Genomic DNA, 21431 nt, shown 5'->3' with positions numbered 1-21431 from the left:
GCCGTTCTAGAAGGGATGTTTTTTTTTTTTTCTGCACAACCACCCTTTTGAGCTGCTATCGATTGCACACGTGTGAAACAATGTGACACAAGACCCACGCCCAGCAGCATATGAAAATGAATGGAATCACTGTGAAAACGTTATTCCTGAAAGCAGAGGGAAAGGGATCAATGGTTGTGGGATGAACCACGGAGGCGCCCGTGTGAAGGGAGGAGTCAGGCACGGAGCCCCCCGGAGAGCTGTGCTGACGCTTGCTTCTCCGTACGCGGGCCCAATAATTCACTCTCCCGGCTCTTTCCTCCTCCCGTCAGCACAGCCTCACACAGCAGCGTGTGGAGGTCACCCTGGGAAGAGGGGGGATAGGAGGGGAGGGGGAAGCCACGATTGCAGTGGAGGGGAGTCTCCTATACCATATACTGGCTGGTGCATATTCATTGGAAACCCCTCACTGGCTGCAATACGACAGAGCCACGTTGCCTGTGAGGTAGTAGAGTGCAGCAGAGGGGGAGGGGTAAAGGAGGGAGGGAGAGAGCAAGCGAACGAGCGAAAGAGGGAGGGAGGGAGGAGGAGAGCGAGAGCATCTCTTGCAGGCGTTCAGGCTGTCAGAGCAGAGGCAGATTGGCTGAGCAGGAAGAGACCGTCAGCGTCACAGGAGGAGAGCAGAAGCAGACGAAGGAGAGAGGGACGCCGGTGAGAGCTCGGAGGAAACGCACGCCTCACATCGCCCTTCGCATCGGGAGACGGTCTCCTCTCGACAGGAGCAGACGCTCTCTCCGCCACCCGCCTGGCTCCCAGCCCGCCCTGCCTCTCCTGACCGACCACTCCTGCCGGCTGCAGCCATGAACTTCCTGCGCCGACGCCTGTCCGACAGCAGCTTCATCGCCAACCTACCCAATGGGTACATGACGGACCTGCAGAGGCCTGACCCCCCGCCGCCCCCGCCCCCGGCCGCCGTCCCAGCCCCAGCGCCGGCCCCGTCCACCTCCCCAGCCCCGGAGCGGAGACCCCAGCCGGCCCAGTCCACCGGAACCGGCTTCTTCAGCTCCATCACCAACGTGGTGAAGCAGACGGCCGCCTCAGCGGGGCTGGTGGAGCAGACTCCCGCCCCCGCGCCAAAGAAGTTCAAGATCCTCCTGATCATCGACGAGCCACAACAGGACTGGTGAGTCTGCGCTGCTCGCACCTGACCCGCTCACCCCGCTCCGCTGCGTGCACTGTGTCGCTGCTTACTCTGCGGGATGTTACTGCTGCCTCTGCTCGGGGTTTGGGTCACGCTACTCAAACAGGCAGGGCAAATAAACAGGGCCCCGTGATCCATGGTGAAGGATGTGTTTCAGCACCTTGGAGAGCTGCATGACCGCATGTCCGCGGACACATCTCTGGCAGCCAATTTTTAAATGCCTAATTTCAATACTTTTGCTACTTACAAATGGATATTATGTATTTATACAAGTGTCTGTTGTCTGTACATACATAATATGCATGGATGCAATATGGAAAATTAGCTTGTTTCGCCATACATTGATTTTCTATGCAAGTAATATAATAGCATTATAATATCTGAGTGAAGCCCATTCGGCCTAGTTATAAAGAACACAATGGAGATTCCATATCTCAGTTGGAGCTCCTCCGATTTGCTGTTTCCTCTTTACCTCTGAGATTGTCCTCCCTTCACAGTGCTTTTAAAAGGTGTGCAGAGGGAAGGAAAAAATATGTTTCTCACCGTGAGCAGAGTGCTGCGAATGAAATTTTAGCTCTCAGTGAATGGATATGGGCTTTTTCACCTACGAGTATGAGCGAGACCATCACTGTAATAATGAGGGTGTGCGTGACTACTGTGCTTCTACCTTCAGTGGTTATTGACCTGGGATTTTTTTCTTATCGTTCCCTGGGTAGAACGTCTTGTCAAGCTGTTTGAACGCCAGCTCTCTTAAGTGCTTGTTTGAGAAGGTAATGGTGGCTGGGGAGAGCACTGGAGACACAACAGTGCATGACCTTATCTGGCAGAGGGGGCGCTGTTGGGAGGTGCTGTTATGCTATGATGCCAAACAGAACTACCAGCATGTTAAAAAAAATATACACAGTTGGTTCAGACTAAATGCCAACAAGCTTTATGTACAACTGATAAAAAGGTGAAATGTGCTCCTTTCACTTTATAAAAGGAAAAAATTACAATGGTCTAAAATCCATTCTGACATTACAGATTTCTGCTGTGGAATATGCACGCATTAATATTTCATTAAACCTCTGGGGAAAATGTATCAGGAATTAAGACCTACATCATTTGCTTTAGTGCTGTATATTTCCTTATTATTTATGTATGTATTTCCCTCTTATTGAAGGACTCATGCTGAGACCAAGCCATTCCCAACCTACTGGCTTCGTATGGCTGCCACAAGCAATCCATGTTTAATGTCTTAAATACAGCTTTCCATGTACTGCTGCATCAGTATTATAATCCTACCTGTTGTGTTGGAATGATTGTGTTGGGATTTACCGAATGTTTTGGGAAATGCATGCAGAGAACGTGATATGTGTTTGGGCAATTAGAAAGTGCATTCCTGAAGATATTTTTTTGAATGGATTGTGCTCGTAAATGGTGCTCTGTCACAGGAGAGCTGGGGACCGGGATCTGCATTAGATACAGAAAGGCATGACATGAATCCTCAATGTGTTACAGTGAGTGATCCACTCCGTAATGACAAGGAGATTGGATTTGGTCAGCCTCCTTTCACTCAGCCTCCTGGCAGGGTACTGTGCCTCCCAATAAACCCTGATAGTGGTCGTTCTAATGTGACGGCTGTGCTACAGCAGTTACTGCAGGGTGAGGAGCAGCTGAAGCAGTGAGGACAGGAGCAGGTCTGTTGGCTTTGTGTGAGCGGGTGCTTCTGCATATCATTTTGCGTGGTATTTGGAACCCTTAAGGATTTCACTGTGTGTGAGTGTCACAAACAGACGCTTATATAACTGTCTGCAAAACACGTCTTTCATGTGCTCTTCCAAGGCAGCGCTCCCATTTCTTACATTACCTACCAGGGTGTTCCGTCTTCCAAGCACCGAAGCCCTCACGTCACATCTTCTTGCTGTAGACTGAGGTTAAAATATTTAGGCTTGGCTATTTGAAACTCAGTCACTCTGTTACATAACCACTATTGGGTGCAACAGACTTCAGTTCCGGCTAACTACGTCACAATGTATTTGCAAGGCACAACAAAAGTCTATGAAGGAGGACTGAAATCCCCTGGTCCATTCAAGATGATGTGAAGACTGCAGGGGAAAAGGATTTGGAACGCTCCATTTTTTTCTATGCCCTTGAGACTATCCTCTGTGCATACCCAGGAGAGAAAACCCCTCATGTCCTATGATGTGCTTAAGTAATGAGAAGAGACACAGTGATTCACTGCACTGCCCCGAGGGTCACATCTGTGCTGTGTAGTGTGCGTGTGAGTGAGTCACTGTGTAGGGTATGCCCTGTGTAACCGTGTGTGTGTGTTTGTGTGTGTGTGTGTGTGTGTGTGTGTGTGTGTGTGTGCGCACAGGCATGTGTGTACTCATGTGCAATATTGCATGTTTGGTGTGTGTGTGTGTGTGTGTGTGTGTGTGTAAGGGTCGACGTGCATTCTCTTGACATGGACAGAGATGCAGTTCAGAGCTTGAGCAGGTGGGGAGGCGGAGCTTATTTCATTCAGCACTGACAATATTACCTGTAGTTTAATCAGCTGCTGGTCCCTGCCCGTTTCAATACAAGCCTGGCAGAATCAGGAAGATGCCCCATTTGCCTAACCTTGTCCTGTCCATAAGCAGAACAAAACGTGGTGGCACAAAATGGCAATACATCAGTCTACTGTGTGTCTTTTTCAAAGGCCTGCTCTGCTCTGCTTTAATGAAAACAAACCAGCAAATACACTGTACATGATGAAAAGGAACCTGCCCTTCTCATCAGTCCACATGATGCAATGATGTACTACCAGAAATGGTAACCTAAACTAAATAATGTAGTTATGAAAAGGTTATTATACCCACTCCCCTCTCCTTGCTGTCATTAAAGTTTAATGTGCAATGTGTTAATCATCTTATACATGGAGCCGATATAGTAAAAACAAGATGGTTTAAGAGCTGTGCATTCTCCAGTACATCATTTATGTGCTCTGATCACAATCTTCATTGTCAGGCTCATAAAATGATTGTAATTTTCAAAACAAATATTCTTGCGGCAATTTCGGAGAGTAATAAGCTTTGATATTCATTTGGAGGTCTTGGCTATGAAGGCAGAAGGCAATTAACGTAATGGAATACACATCAAAATTAACCTGTCCACACGGCAGTAAAAATCACCTCACAATCAATAGATCATTAGGTGGCATTATAATATTTACAAAAGCAACATTCAATAATGATCTTTATGTATGAGGTGGCAGATATGAGCTAAATTGTACAATTCATAAAATATTCATGTCCTATTTTGTCCCCAAGGAAATAATTAACAAACGTGAAATTTGCACTATGGATGAGCCTGCAATCGGTGCCAATCAAAAAGCTTTAATTGGCGAATTCCATAAAGCTCATCTTGTTCAATAATGGCTGAAGTCTTCTCTCACTCCTGATAAGTCTGTTGCTTTATCACTGTCTCTCTCTCTCCTCTTCAAATTTCCAAAAGGGCAGGCTGTACAACAGTGTCAGCTGATGCAAAGACACTGTCATAGCTGAAGAATGACCAGCTATAAAAAGGGCTTTTACCTTTAAGCTGAATTGATTATTCTGTTTGAGAAACCATTCAGGAGAATGAGCGGAGGGCCAGTTTTTATCCTGCCTCTGTCCGGATGCCTGATTCAGACTATGGCAGAAGCACAGAGATACCAGACAGGGCGCTATCTAGCATGCACAACACAAAATGGTGAAAGACAAACACCCAGTGGCATTTAGACCTTCATCATCGGGATGCTTTGGAGGCTGTATGAATCATTCCCAACACAGAATCTGTCAACACTGAGGTGACAGCGCTTCGGCCAGCACAACCAAATGAAGAAGTGGCCTTGGTTAGCTAAATTTATGCATGACCACAGATAACAGACACATTAACATATCCAGAAATGGTTTTAAAAGTCCACTGACATCATTATGACACAATAACACTAATTTGCTCTGTATTGTGTATATTCAATAGGTTTCGTAGGATTCAATTCAATAGGTTACGTTAAAAATATATCCTGTTTAAATACTAAAGTTCATAAGTACTGGCCAATCACTAATTTGAATTCTTATGAGGAGTGGAAGTGCCACCATTGAGCCACACATCAATCAATCACAAATCACAGTCTTACCAGCTGTAACAGCTGAAACAGAAGATGAGTATCTGTGCTGTTCAGTGGTGGGATTGGTTTGTGTGCAGAAGATCCATACTAGACATCATGTTGATGGAGACGCAGGGTTGTTATGGTATGTTTAAGAATACTAAATTAACCAACAAGGTCACATGTGTCTACAGCAGGGACCTTGCTCACAGCATTCTATAGGCTAAAATATGGGGCTTTATCTGCATTTTAGCTGCATTTCAATACTTCTGATTCTGACACATGATGATGTAAGTCTTTCAATGATTCTGGGGCCCTGTAGTTAACAGTCCTGTCTCCTGTTTTTAACAAAAGTAGCCAGCTGCTTATGACCTTATGGCCCTTGCAGGATTATATGAAATAATAAGGTATGATGGAGGTAGTCCGTTGCTTTGCAGGTGAGGAGCAGACTTTCTGAAGTCTGCTCATTAGTTAATGCAGAGCAAGTGAAAGAAGGTTAGTACAGGTGGTATGTGATGATGTCTTTTGTTTTAGTCAAGATTCTTGCAGCAGAATTCAGGAATAAATTGCCTGAGCTGCCAGATAGTTAGGAATTGCAGTAATCCTGCCTTGAGGAAATAAAGATGTGGAGCAGTTTTTCTCCAGCTTTGTAGATAAGAATATCTTAGCTTGACAATCCTTATATATATAGCTCTTACCTCCAAATAATATATCTCTATATTATTATGTGAATATTATTATAGATTTTAATGTATATGTGTGTATGTGTATATATATATATATATATATATATATATATATATATATATATATATATATATATATACATAAAAGTATTTAGTTTGATGGGGCATTTATAAACCCTTATTTCAAGAAGACTGATGAAGAGTTTGAAACATAGACCTGAACTATAATTTTTATCTGTAAAGTGTTGCACATGGATAAGCAGTTTTATGCTGATTGCTTGTATTTGTACTTAACAGGAATGTCTCACATTGTTTTTTTCAATTGATTGGTCCTTGGCCTGTACATCAGTGTAGGAAATGCTTCACAGGTTTGGTCAAATGCTCAGGCGCAACAGTATTGAATGTAAAAGACCACATCAGATCTCATTGACAAATCATCAGGGTTTAATAGGCTGACCTTTGGTAGAACAACTGAATTGTTAATACAGACATCGAAACCTCAGTTGAACTTTTACCACAGTGTAATTCCCTGTGAAGAGACACTCTCAGGGCCCTACAGATTCAGTTGTGTTGCCATGGTGCCCAAGCAGGAGGCTCCACCCTATACCAGTCATGATATAATTAGCCCGTTTGTTGACTCTGATAATATCAAGACCAGATAAGTAATGCTGTGGTTATTTGGCACTGATGAACTCCTAATGTCCTTGCTGAACGAGATACATCACCGTGCATCTGGTTTTAAAAAAAAAACACACTGTAACATTTTCTTTTTAGCTGAGCCTAATTGCATCAGGTAAAATCCCTCTAATAGATTTATGTGTCTCCGTGGCTTTCCTGCAATATTGGGTATACGCCTTTAAAAGGGCCTCAGATGCAGCGTATTATCCCATGTACCTCGACTGCATTTCAGCTGAAGGCACATCAGAGATGAAAAGCACCAGTGAGGTGACATCAAGAAGACACACTGGGATTCTCTCAATGGATGCCTCCTTTAATCTCTCTCCGACAGTCTTTGCACGGATTTCTGCTTTGATCAATGAAATCATTCCAACAGGTCTTCCACCTGTCTGGACAAATAAAATAAAAAAACACTGCCCTTTTTAACGAAAGTCAGCACGGTAGTACGCAGTAGCATTAGTTTCTTGTAGTTGGTCACTTGTTGCACTAATCTGTAAAACACCATGCTCACACACTCACAGGATGCTGTCTGATAATTTGACTGGTATGATGTCTGACTCTGCCTCTACAGTTAAAAAAAAAACAGCACTGTAGAAGGACCCAGCACGTACAGGGTCTCTGTGGCTTTCCCATCCCCCATCTGTCAGATACAGTAAAAGCTTGCTTTGATAGTGTCACCCATCATCGCTTCATTTCACATCCCCACCACCCCCACCCCCACTGCCACCCCCACCCCTGAGACCCCAGGCTGGCTGCCAGAGGCCATTTCTGGTGCAGCCAGGCTTGAGAGGTGGATTGAGCGATGATGCAATGGCACATTTATTTATTCATTCATGTCTGATCTGGAATGAGGCAAAATGGCAAAATGGACGTACCTCTAAAAATGGAAAGATGCCAAGCTGACGCCAAGGGTAGCTCTGTCTGCAGTGTGGAGACCTTAATTGCCTCTCATTTACTCCACAGAACCTGCAATACATTTTATACATAGAGATACATAAAACCAACATTTATTAATGCATGGTTAATAATTTCATTCTCATAAAAAGAGCTGTTAATACATATTGTATTCAGAATTATGACCATAGCTTTTATAGATGCATACATTATGTATGTGTTTTGTTTGGTGTGAAATAAGCTTGATCGCATCCAGTAACTATCCTCCGTAATCCATCAGAGTTAAAGTACTATGCACATACTATGCAATGTGGAAAGAAAATGCTTATAATTATGCTTTAGGACTGAAGTTAAGCCAAACTTGTAATCAACTTGTAATTTATTCATGAATATTCTGGATGCTTGTCCCTTTGTTTCATTGTTGCCATGGGGATAATTACTGTAGTTTGCATGGGAGTTTGGAGCATGAATTATTTTTTGCGCTGAGTAATTAGGCTCCTGTTTGTCTTTTACTGCCAGCAGTGAAGATAAAATGCAATCTACTATATGCAAGGCATTTCAAAAATGAAAAAAAGTTTTGTGTTGGGTGAAGTGCAGCAGTAAATGATCGCTGTTGTCTAAAATTAATTAGCAAAGGATGATGGGTTTTGAGACTGCACCGTAAGACACCTGACAGGAAAAACTGTTGGTAAACATAAAGAGACACAAACCCACTATACTGTTGAAACTGGAATGGCAACAGCTGAAAGAAGAGGGGATCTCATGGCTGGGGCTTACACGCTTTAAATGGCGGTGACTAGGAAGACTGCCAATTTGTGATTGTAATGCAGAATGAAACGGATTTTGATTTTAAATATTTCTGTTTACCTCGCGGCCAAGAATGTATGAAGTGTACATCCTCCTTTAGTACGCTGGATGCTTTATTAAAAGGTGAAAGACAGGCTTTGATGTTCTTGATGAATGTTCCAAGTTTTTTCTGTTTATAGTTTTCAGCTTTATCATTGTTCCAGTAATGAAGAATAGAGAGACTAAGAGAAAATATGTACAGAATGCATATAAATATAGTCATAAAGCTCAGTTCACTAAGTGACATTTATTAAATTTAATAAGTGTGTTTTTATAAATTTATCTCCTATCTGTCAGACAGCAGCAGGAAGCAGGAAGGTTGTGTCCTTGTCTGATCCTTTGTGCATGAAATATATCTACAGAGTCTGGAACGTTGCAGAGGGCTCTGCACTTTGTCCATTCAAACAGACTGAAATCAGACTTTACAAAAATCTCCAGATCCCAATCACTCCATCCTTTCAGCTGACAGAACAGTCTAGAAGCATACATCTGCAGGGCAAGATATCATGTACAAGCTGCTGATTTAATTCAATTCAGCATGGGGAATGAGGCTTCATTTGTCAACAGAGCGCTATTGAAACTCTGCTCAGTCTCATAATTCATTCTCAGATGTTTCTTTGCTCAAAGCCCTCTGTTGCTGCTGTTATTTGAGTTAGTTTTTCCTGCTAAGCAGAATGGATTCCTAGTTACATGAATGATGAAACTGGCACAGTGTTATTATTACTCTCTGCTTAAGCAGATTGTTATTCCATCGGCTTAATGGGAAAAATCCTGTTGTTTACAAAAACTGTTTTAGAAATTAATATTCTGTTGAAAATATAAAATGAAATATTTCTTAAGATCAACTTAATGAACTTAATTTATGTTGCTTTTCATGTTCAAACTCTATACCCCACAGCAAAGGCGAATATTTTTGTTTAAATTATGTTATTTACTAAAACTACTCTTAATGCAAGGACTAATACTACTGCTACTACTACTACTGCTATTCTTCTTCTGCTTCTTATATTATTATTATTATTATTATTATTATTTTATTATTATTATCATATCATCATCATTTTCTTTCTTGCATCTTGTAATACATGTACAGAACTGGGTCCAAATAATGGCCCTTGGGTGCCATAGGATAGATCCTCTTTCATGTTATGGAGAGCACCCTCCACAAAATGCACTGTATACAAGTCCCGGTATAATCTCTGTGGACATTCCCCACATCCTTTTGATTTCAATCTCAAGATCCTTTCACTTAGATAGTTTCTCAGTTAGCTTGACAGATGTGTTCCGTTCTGATGGTACTGCTACATCAATCGATATAAAATTTATTTCACTGTTCATTTTGATAACAATGTCTGGTCTGTTCACACTTATCTCTCGGTCAGTATGAATTGGCATATCCCATAAGATTGTAACTCTGTTACATTCAGTCACAGTATTGGGTTGGTGTTGGTACCACTTTTCTGTTGTTTCTGTATTGTATGCCTTACAGATCATCCAGTGCAGACACATAGCTATTTTGTTGTGTCTGGAAAAATATTCTGTTTTCACCAGGTCTGGAAAGCCTGAGATAATGTGATCGATGGTTTCCTCAAATTTACCACAGATCCTGCATAATGGATCTGTTCCATTTTGCTAATTTGTTACCTCTGAAGTTGTAACGTGTAATGCATAAAAAGGTAACATTTAACTTCAGTACTGTATTATGTATTCAGAATGTATGTATTATGTGTTCACAATTTCTAGAGGAGCCATAGCCAAGTCATTAACTAAACAAGTGATCTTGGGAATTCAGACACTTACTGCAAAAATGCATATAAACTCAGTTGCTCTAAAGGCAGATCTGGCTAGAGTATTTCTAATTTGAATTAGCTATTGATTTCTTTCCTTCTTACCAATTAGTGGAATTAGCTATCTGCCTTTTTTTTTCAGTTGATTTTATAACATCAATGTGTACATTCAGAAGGATAAGAGTGATCAATCAGTTAACTTAATCATCTATTAATCTTTTAATTAATCTCTCAATATCTGTTGTCAAAGTGAGCTGGTGGTTTGTTGAAAGTGGCTGGTTTGGCCAGAAACGACTGGATTTGTGCATACAGCCATAGTTAGCTCTTCAGTAAAGCTTTGCTTCCACACACTAATCTGGCAAATGTAATTTGGGTGTGTTTACTGAACATATGGCATTGAGTCATATATCGGACAACAAGGTAATTGGGACAGTCAGCAAAGCTCGGACAGGAAGTAAATGTGCTGATCATTTGTGCACAAAGAGGAGAAAGTGCCATGTTGTTTTACAATGAGCTGGCAAAATTATGCATCGCTGAATACAATTAGCAATTAACAGTTACAATTAACAGAAAAAAGCCTGGTTTGTTCAGACTCCAAAAAAATGAAATTACTTTCTTATGGGTCAAGTTACTTTGCATACAGACACCTTGCTTTATTGTAAAAAAAAAAAAATCTTTCTGGCATGAATGAGCATAAATGTGGAAAAAGATTTATTGATTTTTGATATTTGAAGATATTTGATTTTTGTGTAGTTTTTCTGTTGGCATACATGACCATGATATGGGCAGGGATTAAGAATTTGTACTGCAAAAATATCAAACAAAATCCAAAAACCTGCAATAGAAAATAAATGAAATCAAAGTAAAAAGTCATATTACATTTTATAGATGTTACACTACAATGTTACAGGTGTTTCAAATGAAGACAAAAATTGTTTTATGGACAAATAACTAATTCACTTTAATAAGTAAAGCAAAATGTCTTCATTGTTAAAAAATGTCCTCAATGCACTTTTACAACTCTCCTTGTTTACACTACCCCAAAGGTCACCATTCATAAAAGAGTCTGCGAGAAACAGATCCCCGGATTTATCCTGTAATCTGCGTATAACCATTGATCAGATTCAATCAATTGAACTGCATCTGGGTCATAACTAATTCCATTACGGAGTGATGAGGTTAAGTGAGCCCACCAGCATGAATAACCATAGCGCAGCGGCACCCATTTACCAGGGAAAGTGCATGCGGGCTCCACATGCTCCTCTCGTAGTGTGACTGCACTCCGCTGATAAGTCGGTGTGGGTGTGTTCGTGCAGCCAGAGTTAAAGGGGGCTGTCGTATGCAAGCTATCGATCAATCTCTCTGCGCTCCCACACGCTCAGCACACAGGCGCCACCTCCGAGGCAAGCGTGTAAATGCATTACGGGAATAGAGGTTTTCAGAGACAAACCAATCCCATGGCCTCCACATCCCGCATTTGGTCGTGACCAGAAAGTATTCCCAGCAGAGACCAACTGTTTATAGGAGACACTGTTCATGGCTCATTTTAATGGTTATATTCAGACCATGCTCACCCTTGTCTTAATTATTTAATCATTCAGGTTCAATTGGTGTTTGGAGCGGACCTTAAGTAGACCAGAAAATGCTAAGTGATCTGATTACATTGAGCCTAATATTACACAGCCTTCTGTTCTACTGCAGGCTAATATTGTTCCTCTGTTAACAGAGAATTGAGAAAGTCCTGTTAGCCGTAATATTCCACACTCCACTGAAGCACATTTAAACCCTTCAGCAGATTGAAAAACTTTGGTTTGTTCTTTTATTAAAGGCAGTGCACAGGTATTTCTGGTATTCTGCAGACAGTGTCTAGAATCTCATCCCTTGATACCTGTCTGACCTTTGTTCTGATACAGAAGTGATGGAAAGAAAACTTACAGAGCTGCTGCCACAATTCAAAACTTGACATAACCTGAGGAGGTTGGAAACAGTCATTTTTCCACAGCATTGTCTCACAAAACAACAGATGAAAGTGCAAGCCCCACACATCTCAAACCAAGCACAAACGCACAGGAATGATCATCCTTTCCAATAAACGCGTCCGGGGAATTCAAATTCGAAATGTCAATGAATCTCATTTTTCCATTACAGCCCCTGCTGAGCCACGGAAACAAACACAATTACGGTCGTTGACTTCAGGTCTGGTGGTGGGTAATTGAATTTGGTTTCCTTCTACGGGAAGGTTGTGCTTTGCCGTCATGTCTCAATGCCGCCCGCTCCTGTTTACGCGCTGGCGGGGCGATGAATCGGCTGCCTCGGTGAGGGCACGCAGTCGCCCGCCGTGGCCTGAGAGGCGGCCCGCCCGCACTGCGCCACCGTGTCCGTGGGGCAGAGAGCGGATGTTGAAAGTGATGGGAGCGGACACACGTTACAAACTCTGAGGAAGGATCACATGAGGCCCCCGAGGCTTTACTCAGCACAAGAGAGGGATCTGCAGAGAAGGAGCTTTCCTAATGGAGCCAGATGGAAGCATCGATTAGACGGCATTACGGAGAGAGGAAAAAGAGGTTTCGGAGAAGCATTAGTCACGACGCAGGAACATAATCACGCGCCCAAATTTTGGGCAAGGGCAAATTAACTTTGGAGCTCTATTAAATCAAAGGTTCTTTGATTGAATGAACAGGGCCTGGGGTCAGATGAATGTGTGACATTTCTCTCTCAATCAGAATCTCAGACTGCCGCCTGCTGCGTGTCTATCTCTAGGGTGAGGGCCTGTTTGATGTGAACAATCTTATGAGCTTGGGTATATAGGCCAGCAAAGCTCATGAGATGCTGTGCTCAATAACAGATGTTTCAGCAGATTTAGTCTATTGGCATATTCAAATATGTATCATATATCTGAGCGCAAGTCAGTGGTTACAGAGTTCCCCCTCTAAACATTAAAAAATCCAATACATTCCAATGCATATAATTTATCATTCCAATTTACCATGTTATGACATGTTACATCTTTATATCTCAGCTAAAGTACATTTAAAACCAAAACTATTTCACAATGATTTTTTACCAAGACTATCTACCATATGAATGGGAGGGTCTGTGAAAAAAGAAAAATAGTGATACACACACTGCTATTATCAAGGACTAAAACATCATACCAAAAGAAGAAAACTTCTTAATATATTGGAAATAATACTGATCTAACATAACTTTTATTCATGCTTATTCAAAAAAAAAGAACTGTGTATAAGCTGCCTCTGTATTTAATATTCCCTGAGATTCTATTTGATGCCTAATTTGAGAATCATGCTTTGGCAGAAAATACATATAATTTATGTTCTGTTGGACCCACAGAAATTATAATGCCCCTTCACACTTCAAATATGCATGGATGAAATGCAACCAAGACACTAATTAAAGTAATTGGCTACCAGGGTTCAAAACACAGCCGTCTTCCCAGGAGACAAAACAAGGGTTACGAGTCAGCGAGGAAGTAATTAGTTACTAGAAACTGGCATGGCGGTGCGCAAATTAGCTGCAGAGCAGGTCGACACCATCACATGACAAGTGAAGGGTTTGCTCATGTGCAACCACAGGGACTGTTTACATTCTGTGTTGTGCATGGGACAGCAAAAGGAAGAGAGAGAGAGGAAGAGAGAGAGGGAAGTAAGGAGGGGGGAGGTGAGACCTCTGTTGCTCCTTATCATGAATCATGGGACAAATATGGTTAAATGATCTTCTACCAATTCTTGGCAAAAAAATGTCTTTTGTATAAACAGGATGACAAATGCTACTCCTGTGAGGGCCATTATGAATTAACCTATAACCTTATGATGAAGCTTACATTTTGTCTAGTAAACCCCTTTGAACTCAGTCAATGGCTCCATAAACCCATGGGATGGTCATGGGCTAGTGTATGATATATTGTATTTCAAATCCCTTGTAACTGTTGACTATGCCAATTCAACAAATAAGGCAGACCATAGGGGACCAAGAGGGAAATCTAAGGTTTCTGTTTATGGTCAATAGGTGGCAGAATTTCAAAACAGGGCTGCCTGAGTATATAAAAGATTGCGTAAATGTAGGAAGGTATAATATGAATATCAAAGCTTACACTGGGACTTTCCAAAAACTACTCACAATGTGTTGGTGCTTTGTTGTTGGTAGCGTATTGCATGGACAGAGAGAATGAGTACTCCTGTCTGCGCCAACCCTGAATATGAATTTCAGTGTTGTATTATTAATGCACACCCCTACATTGTGAATAAATTCACTGAACCAGGTCCCCGTCCTGCTGGCTATCTCTGTAAGTTCACCACACGGTGGCACAGTGTCCAGCAGAGAGGTGAGAGGTGGCAGGCCAGAAGTTTGACTGACATCCACTATGTGTCCAAATAAACTGCCATCCACCAGTGCTTCCAATACCCTCCATGTTCTCCCCAGACGCAGTCCATCTCCGTAGGTTTCTCCACATGCTGTCTCTGTTTGATAAGGTCACTAGCTAATGTCCCCCAAAACTCTCCATATCATTTTCCAGCCCTCCAACCAACTCAAACATCCTGCAAGCTTTTCAGTTGCTCTTAGTGCCCTTTCTCAGATTGGCGTGGAGATTTGTTTTAGTGTTCCCATCACTTCCATTACAGCAGGAGTGCTGTGCAATCGCTACACCATTGAACACTTGTGTGAGGAGAGATCGAGTTATGAGCTGCACATATCCAATCTGAACTTGCTAAAATATAGAGAGGTGGGAGCGGGGTATATTACCATAGGATTATTAGAGTTGATTCTGAGTGACTGTTTTCCTCCTACACTGTCGCTCTCTGGAGATATCTCCACTACACCAGCCCTATTAAATAGGTCACACCCAGCATTTCCCAAATATTGAAAGTAGTCTTAATATTTTTCTCATGCCAACTTATGGCACATTTAATTCTGAATGCTACCGTCTCCAGGCATACTGCCAGAGATGGTAAGGCGCTGTGCATTTTGATCTCCTTTTTCTTAAAGTTATTTTTTTTCCTTTAGACATGCTTGCACATAGCACTGAGGTAGAGCACAATGAAAAAGCAGGTATTCTGTGGATTTGCAGATCAGAAATAGCAAAATAGCAGGAAACAAAACAAAAACTGTGGGAACTGCTGAAGGCCTGAAATGCTCATAATTACAGGGGGAATGTTACACAGCCATGACAGTATTACCACAGTCCTCTCTTGAGAGGGTGTGATCTTTCCTTCTGGAACATACAATTCCTGACACTAACTACAGTGGCATGCATTTTTAGGTTCAAGGTTACTTGTCAGAAAGAAATAGGTTACAGCTGGGCCAATCATTGAGTCGGGTAAGGAAAACGTATCAAGAACAAAAATCAATGGACTTAGCTGTAGTGGGTTTAATATACAGTATATATGCATTAACTGCAATGAAGATATGGGCAGAGGGCTCCTATTTTACCTTTGTTACCTCTGGACCCGCCAGCACAGCCCAAATAATCCAAATGGAGTGATCTCTTTTAAAAGAGGTGCCATGAAAACACTGTTTAAAAAAGCCTATTAATATGTAAGGGGCTAGTGACTCATATGATGACTAATGCACTGTTTTTATGTGTTTTTCATGATTTTTAGAGGCATGGAGAGGAGGGTGACTAATACACAACTTTGGTTATACATAGTTAATAGTGTGTTGTTTCCAGAGCCACCGGGAGAAAGAGAGATGCATCAGTATTTTGGCTGATGGTTTAAGAGTCCTTGTGTCAACTGCGGATTGACATCAGCCACTCTTTCAATCCTGATGCAGGGTCTGTGTGGCAGTCACGCTTGAATTTGACAGGTCCTGTCCTTTCTGATTCCTGGAGGCGATAGGTATCCACGAATCTGCTCTTTTATATCTGAAACCTAATTTGGAATCCATTCCCATCTGCCGGTCATGTGATCCACACCATATGCACTCCCTAAAGTGACAAAATTCCATTAGTGATGAAATTTTATTAATCACCCAAATGCTTCCCTCGTGATATAATAATACATTATAGTCATGCTTCTTGAACACTTATTAGCTATTTTACTGGGCAAGTATTGCAAGGCGGTAATGCAATATATGTCCAATTGCAATGTAATTATCTCCTCCCTTCATAGGCAAAATAAACAATCATTATTATCTCAGATTCAACACTGTTTATTGTGAAATAAATTCTGTATAAGGAAATTATTTTTTATAATTCTACTTGTGTATTAAATGCAGTTTGAACAATTCAGAGATTTGGATATTACAGGAAATCCACAGGGAGCATAGCAATGTGGTGCATTAAAATAAGACTTGAGCTTGTAAACAGAAAGTTGTAGGTTCAAGTATTATGTGGGGCACTGATGCTGATCCTTACTTGCTTGAGTAAACACTTGGTTGTATGATGGGATAACCAGTAAAAAGTGTATATATAGTAAATTGTGTGTTTATCCATACATATATGTCACCCTGTGTAGGTGTGTTTGCCAAGAAAATAAATGATGTAATAGCACAGCAAGTGGCACTGACTCAGAAAAGGATACTGCCTGAAATGACCCCAGGGACAGCAAAGACATGCTCAGACTGTTAAACAATGGAATCTTCCTGAAGAGAGGGATGTTTGAATAGTTTCTCAGAAACCGGTAACTACAAGAGGAATCTCACTTCATCAACACCTTCTTTTTTTAGTCAGGCTGTTGGAGAACTTGGTACATAGGAGACCAGTTGGATTGCTCACGACAAACATAAGCTGAGAAAATGCTTACTTGTGAAGTAAATCAAATTTAGAATCAAATTAAATGTCACTTTCTCCTTACTTACACCACAGCTCTTTTTGATTTTGAGCTAAAGTAAACTAAATATTGAATAGGAAAGGAAACAAAATAACACCATATATTAACATGAAATGAGGCCAAAAAGCAAAGGAGAAGTGAAAGCAAAGAACGTTCTTCTGGGTCTTGAAGCTGACCTTATCCTGTGACCTTCTTTTGGAACAGAAACTCTTCTCAACCTGCCTGTATGCTGCACTTTTCTTCAATCATTCATCTATTGGTTCCCTGTCAGAAAGGGGGAGGGAAAGGTGTGTTGCCATGGTAACACCCACAAATCTCAAAAGCACATTTGTGCTGAACATGTACAAGGAACATTATTCTTGAAAGTAAGCATTCTAAAAACATATTCCTGGAGAAAAAGAAGGAATAAGGAAGTACAACATAGACAGAAAATGCTATCGATTCGTTGGCCACCGATGGGATGGAGTTTCCTATGGTATATTGACCCCGAATTTCATCTCCAGTTTGAATTTTCATGTTTACCAACTGATCATATTCAAGTTGTGATGAATTATGCATAGCTTACAGTCTATCAAATATTGCCCTCTCTTTATGTATATGGTTTTGAGAGCCCTGCTTCAGAGAGATCGCACGCAACAGACGTACAAAGCCAGTGTAACTAAGAAGTGAAGGCCATTCTACATTAACAATGAAGAGCCCTTCTGGGTAGGTATTAGCCAAACTGTGGAGCGATACACTGCAGCTGAAATGGACACATCCATCCAGACATTGCAGGGCTTATAACTATTCTGGAAAGGTTCTGCTGTCTCCCCTTTCATCCGATTCATTGTTCAGAGGGCCCAGCTTATTTCAAAGGGTCACCGAGTCGTCTAAATCAACTGGCCACTGTGCTGCATATTTTATACACAACACTGAGTATGCCTTTTGATAAGATGCCTTTTTCATTGTTGCTTTGCATGACATTTAGTTACAAACAAGCAAAATGTTTTTTTTTCCTCTAATCTGCTGTTACCATGCGTGGTTTACATATGGATGAAAAATCAGACGTCAGACAACACTTTTTTCTTTGGATGATTCATTTTGCCACATTGATGTACAATTTACATTGTGTGACATTTATCTAACCAATCAATCGTTGCTACACAATAAGCATATTTTAAATGTCTGAAACTACTTTGGTTCCTGTTCTAGCAAATATAATGCACTCTGTATGATTACAGAAATATGAAATTGACTCAAGCATCCTCTATAGCAATATGTCAAATAGGCGATCATTACAATCGGCACAATATAATAACATAGTTTTCTTTGGGAAATCACCAGCATCTTCACTAAGTGTTTTTGTTTTATTGTCTGTTTTTTTCTCTCTCCATGAGCTTGTTGTGACAGTTCCTAGGAGAGAGAAATGATATTTCCAGTGCAGCAGTAATGCAGTTTCATTGATAGATCTGCTCTGTTGTCTGTGAGCACTGGAACACTTTTCTCTCCTTGTATTGAGCTCATGGAAAATGAGATGTGAAATGGAGAGTGAAGGTTCTGAGATGGAAGCAAGTCGTTTATAATACAGAGAAGTGCGAGATCTGCCACCCCCAGAACGTGAAACAACACAGTGTGTTGACCCTAGATCTTTGACGTCTTTTCACCTGCAAACCAACCTATAGCTGAAACCCATGGTGGAAATACTATGCTACTGCAAGTGAATATGATGCCTTTATATGTATTATTTGAAAAAGGAGACACCGGTGAGAATATAAAATCCTTTCATGGATTGGGCCTCAAAAACCTGAGAAATATCATCTGGTGATAGATTTGATCTACACGGCTCAAATATAAAAATTCCATGAACCCTCTGTTTAGACATGAAGCTGAATGAGATTCACCTTGTCAAGGCTGTATCAATTCTAGGAGAAGAGAAGTACATAGTCACATTATTATACTGTAGAAAAAAATACTAGCTCTAATAATAACAATGAATAATATTAGCCTAGTAGTAGTAGTGGTAGTTGTATTTTATGGTAAAGCTTGACCTGATCCAAAATATAGTTTACTTCATCCCAAAGCATAGCACCATGACATCCTTTATGAAGATGGTTGTTGAGTTGTCAGCCTTAGAGTGTGGAGGCACAGACTGAAATGCCAGAGCTTGTACAGAGTAAGGGCAGTCCAACCACCAACGCATAAGAACACCGCAGCAATGTGTCTGGTACAGTAACCTAAAGCAATGCCCATTATAAAACATCCTCAGACATGAGAGACATCGACTTTCCCCTCTAAAGTCATGTGAGCTCCCTCCTCAGGTATCTTTCACCTCAGACTCTGTCAGTATTGAGGCATCAGTCCTGCCCAGGTCTAGCCTCAGCCTTACCTGGAACAAATGTCAGCCATCTCCAAGTCATCTCCTCTTCTCCTTTGTCATATGTGATCAATCCTGCACAGGCAGGGCTGGTGTCTGAGTGTCCCCCTGCAATGGACAGTGCCACCGAGCTGCCAGCCAATGCTCACGCTTCACAGAGCAGTGCCGTAGGCCCGGCACAGGCTGGACGAATAAACTCTCAAGATTGCTGCAATTACACAATGAGGAAAGGAAGCGGAATTTCCCAGACTGATCTTCACGGGAACTGTCATAACCGTGGCACAACCTGGCAAAGAAGGGTGGACGCTCATTTTTGAATGTGAAATGGAACTGCTTCTGCGAGCTCTTATTGGGCACTATGATGTTAAGTCAAAAGGTGACATCTTAGCTACTTACGAAATGGGAGGAAAACTCTGATAAACATGTACTCTGAACAATCTCTTGTGCTCTCTGTCCCTTGCCACCTAATTCTATGTGTCCTCTATCTGTCATACACACACCTCTGGCTTCAATCAACATTTCTCCTTAACTTTGACTTACAATAAAATGTGTTACTTTTTCTTCACAAACACAGTGTGGTAAATTTAGTGATTGTTAAAATTAATCTGCCTATAACAAATGAAAAATAAGAGAAAAAAAGCTGTAAACATTTGCTTAAATAATATCAAAGTTAAGGACAAAGGAGACTGTGATTAGCCTTTTACAGGGTTAATTGATCACACACGCACAAAAAATACCATAATAAAAAAGGCGTGGTCAGACGTAGAGAGTGATGTTTGCTTGCTTTTTGGTAGTAGATGATGCAGCTTTAGTCACTATGAGGAATGGAAGTGTTCTCTCCTACTCCTTTTCTGTTTATTGTTGTTCAGGTGTAGATCAGAGCTTAATATAACTGCAACTCGAAAGCATAAAGTTTGAGTGACATTTAATTATAAAGACACTCTGCACAGGGAGACTCAAAACTTGAGTTATGTTCCCACCTCCTTTTACTGCAGAGAAGTAAACAATGAATCAGCCTGCTGAGTTCCTGAATGTATCAAGAGCATTTTGAACCATGTTTGGCCCAGTGATATATTTCCAAATATATGTCAATGTCACAATGTGAGAAACATTCATCCGGCTGTAAATCTCAACTGGCCTCACTTTTACTGTACTTTCGTCAGTCGAATGCCTGCATAACTGATCAAATGATTATGTAGCAAAGCACAATGAATGACGCCTGCTTTGTCAGCCACATCGTTTTCATTTAAAATCTGAATTGGGAATGCAGCTAAAACTGAAATAGCACATGGCAAAAAGGAAGTCAGCCTCAACGGACAGCAATAATTTCTCACAGAAAACATTTTAACTAATTATGCTGGCAGTGTCACTATTATTTCTGAGGTTTTTACAGGCATTTTAGGTTATAAATCACTCCTAAGGCATTGGGCATTAATGTCTGTTATACTAGAGAGGATGTAGGCATAATAAAATAAATTGCATTGAGTTTGTTAATGATTTCAAGCCAAAAAGTATGCTAACATGAAGTCATCATAATGTATTGTTCTACAACAGAAATTAAAATACATGTTGATGGATTCTGAGTTCCAAGTGAACTCCCCTCCAAAAAAAAAGAAGTAATTTTTGCTCACTTCTGGAAAATTGCAAGCTGGTCACTTAATCACTTCTTACAGTGAAGCATTGCAATGCTCTATTAGTATTAAAAATTAGTCATTAAACGGTGAGGAACTCATACATTTTTCATTGATTTAATTTATGTTATAATATAATAAAACATGAGCCAATTGAACTAAAATGATCAATTTATCTCTTGCCTCATTAGTACCTTGGAAATTGTAGGAATAGCCTTTTTGTATTGAGAAAAAAATGTAATGCATAATGTGTAACTCAGGTCCATGCAACCTTGTTCTGACATTTTTCTTCTGACAAGTCTTAGGTAAATGTGTTTATCTGTGTGTGTGTGTGTGTGTGTGTTGTGCATGGGTGCATGTGTGCCTGTGTCTTGCACATGTGTGTGAGTGCAGTGAGTGTACATGCATGTGCATATGTGCACGCATACATGTGCAGGCTCACATTTGTTTACAGTTATGTGTGTGTATGAGTGCGAG

The 21431-nt window shown here is 41.0% G+C and overlaps 1 protein-coding gene across 1 annotated transcript in view; it reads left to right on the top strand.

Moving 5' to 3' along the window:
- Nucleotides 1-539: 539 nt before the first annotated feature.
- syn2b (synapsin IIb) overlaps nucleotides 540-21431 on the top strand; it is a 64078-nt gene continuing 43186 nt past the window's right edge. Inside the window, exon 1 of the mRNA XM_036530516.1 lies at nucleotides 540-1162. Coding sequence (XP_036386409.1) covers nucleotides 840-1162 — 323 coding nt within the window. The 5' untranslated portion in view covers nucleotides 540-839. The remainder of the gene's footprint in view (nucleotides 1163-21431) is intronic.

The sequence above is a fragment of the Megalops cyprinoides genome, chromosome 6, assembly GCF_013368585.1.
Source record: "Megalops cyprinoides isolate fMegCyp1 chromosome 6, fMegCyp1.pri, whole genome shotgun sequence".
Lineage (NCBI taxonomy): Eukaryota > Metazoa > Chordata > Actinopteri > Elopiformes > Megalopidae > Megalops > Megalops cyprinoides.
This window is presented reverse-complemented; position numbering and strand designations above follow the sequence as displayed.